General features: G+C 44.4%; 1 protein-coding gene across 2 annotated transcripts in view; it reads left to right on the top strand.

Moving 5' to 3' along the window:
• Bola3 (bolA family member 3) overlaps nucleotides 1-966 on the top strand; it is a 9124-nt gene extending 8158 nt beyond the window's left edge. For both annotated transcript variants that reach the window (XM_033764873.1, XM_033764875.1), the window contains exon 4: nucleotides 705-966. In XM_033764873.1, the coding sequence (XP_033620764.1) occupies nucleotides 705-770 (66 nt within the window). In that variant the 3' untranslated portion in view covers nucleotides 771-966. The remainder of the gene's footprint in view (nucleotides 1-704) is intronic.
• Nucleotides 967-1863: the final 897 nt, after the last annotated feature.

Here is a 1863-nt window from a genome sequence, read left to right as displayed (position 1 = left end):
TTTTTTTTTTTTTTTTTTTTTTTTTTTTTGTTACTGGGGATTGAACTTGGGTCCTTGAGCTTGCGAGGCAGACAGCCGAACCACTGAGCGAAATCCTTGGCCCTGAATATGCCTTTTTAAAGCCCTGCAACAATCCACAAGAAACAAATAGTAATAGCTCTCTGGAAATGGATGCAGAAACTGAGATAGAGGATATCTGTAGGGAGAGATTTCTCTGTATGCCTTTTTATACCTTCTAGTTTTTAAGCCATGCTAGATTTTAGTTTGTTTGTCTTGTGTTTTGAGACAGAGCCTCACTATATTGCCCAGGCTGGCTTTGAACTCCTAAGCTCAAGTGCTCCTCCTGCTTCAGCCTCCCAGTGCTGGGAATATAGGCATGCATCTCTGCCTTAGATATTGATTTAAACAAAAATTTATAAATGAAAAATTGCTGAAACAAAGCATGTAAAAAATCTCCAGATACAGAGCTTTATAAAAATACAGTGGTACCTCAGTTTATGAACTTAATTTGTTTTACAGTTTGGGGGAAGAAGGCTGTGTGTATCTGTGTGGGGAAGATGCCCGCGGTCATGTTTGTCACCTGATTGGAGAGTGTAAACAGAAGCAAAATTGTCTGACTACTTTTGTTTGTGAATCAAATTGTACTGTACTCTGTAATCATTGTCAAATATACAAAAAAAGATGATGCTCTTTTACTTACTCAGGCATTAAAAGAAGAAATTAAAGGAATGCACGGACTACGGATATTTACCTCCGTCCCCAAGCACTGACCTGCCCTGGCGTTGTAGATGCTGCTGCCTAAAGACCTGGGGCTTCACCTATGGCATTCCTCCCCCAAAAGAATTGTCTGTTTTTGTTCATAGAGATTTCTATATTGTAATTATAGAAGATATGTTATCTATTCAGATGTTAATTAAAGGCCATAGCCAACTGACACTTTCCAAGGAGGAATGCTTCAAGTTCTTTTATTTCAGAACAGAGGTCAGTGTCTACAGTGGTCTGTCCCTGAACACTTCTGTCTTGCCACAGAAGTCAGAATGAGTGTCAGCTTGTTTGGTAGAAGGATTCCTTGTTTCTTCCCCTCTGTCTTAATCACTTTCCTCAGCACTGGGACACATACCTGGCACCTGTAACGTAAAGGAGCGCAGGTTTACTTTGTCTCACAGTTCAGAAGTGTTAGTCCATGTTCTCAGGCTTAAACATAGAAACCACATGGCAGAAGGGCCTGGGCAGAGGAAAGCTGCTCCCTGCCTGACGGATGACCAGGAAGTAGAGAAGAGAGGGTGGGGCAGGAGAGAGATGCACCCATCCAGGTCACACCTCTAGTGACCTGCTCCCTCCCCGCCATCTCCTAAGAGCAAGTCAGTTACAGTGCCCCCATTGTCTAACTCTTCCAAAAGCCCCTCCTCTGAGTGCATGAGGCTCTTGGAAGATATACTTGATCTAAACTGTAACACCCTCTGTTAAACTGCTCAGTCCCCTTAATTTTGCCAAAAGTGAGAAAAGATCCTTAGCTTTGGCTGCTCCTTTAGTTGATTACTCTCTTGCCTTTCCTTTCCAAACTTCTTTCAAGAGTGACCTTGCCCCCTCAGTTTCTCATAGTCTGGAGTAGACCAGAGGATTTGAGGTGCCTGAACCTGGGTCTTCCACCTGGGTTTGAAGGTCCTCGCCTTCTGCTTCTTGACAGGAGGCTGAGCCTGCCTCCCAGGATCGGAGCTGGGAAGACATGCTGTGTCAGCCTCTCCTGCAAGCCACAGGCCTTCTCCACTTGGCCAATCAGAAGGACTCTGGGAGCAAGTGACATTAAGAAGCGAGGGGATGCCATCTGCACTACCTGGTGTTCTGAGTGCTGGCTGTGGTGGT

The sequence above is a fragment of the Fukomys damarensis genome, unplaced genomic scaffold (assembly GCF_012274545.1).
Source record: "Fukomys damarensis isolate Sample0158 unplaced genomic scaffold, DMR_v1.0_HiC HiC_scaffold_2, whole genome shotgun sequence".
NCBI lineage: Eukaryota > Metazoa > Chordata > Mammalia > Rodentia > Bathyergidae > Fukomys > Fukomys damarensis.
This window is presented reverse-complemented; position numbering and strand designations above follow the sequence as displayed.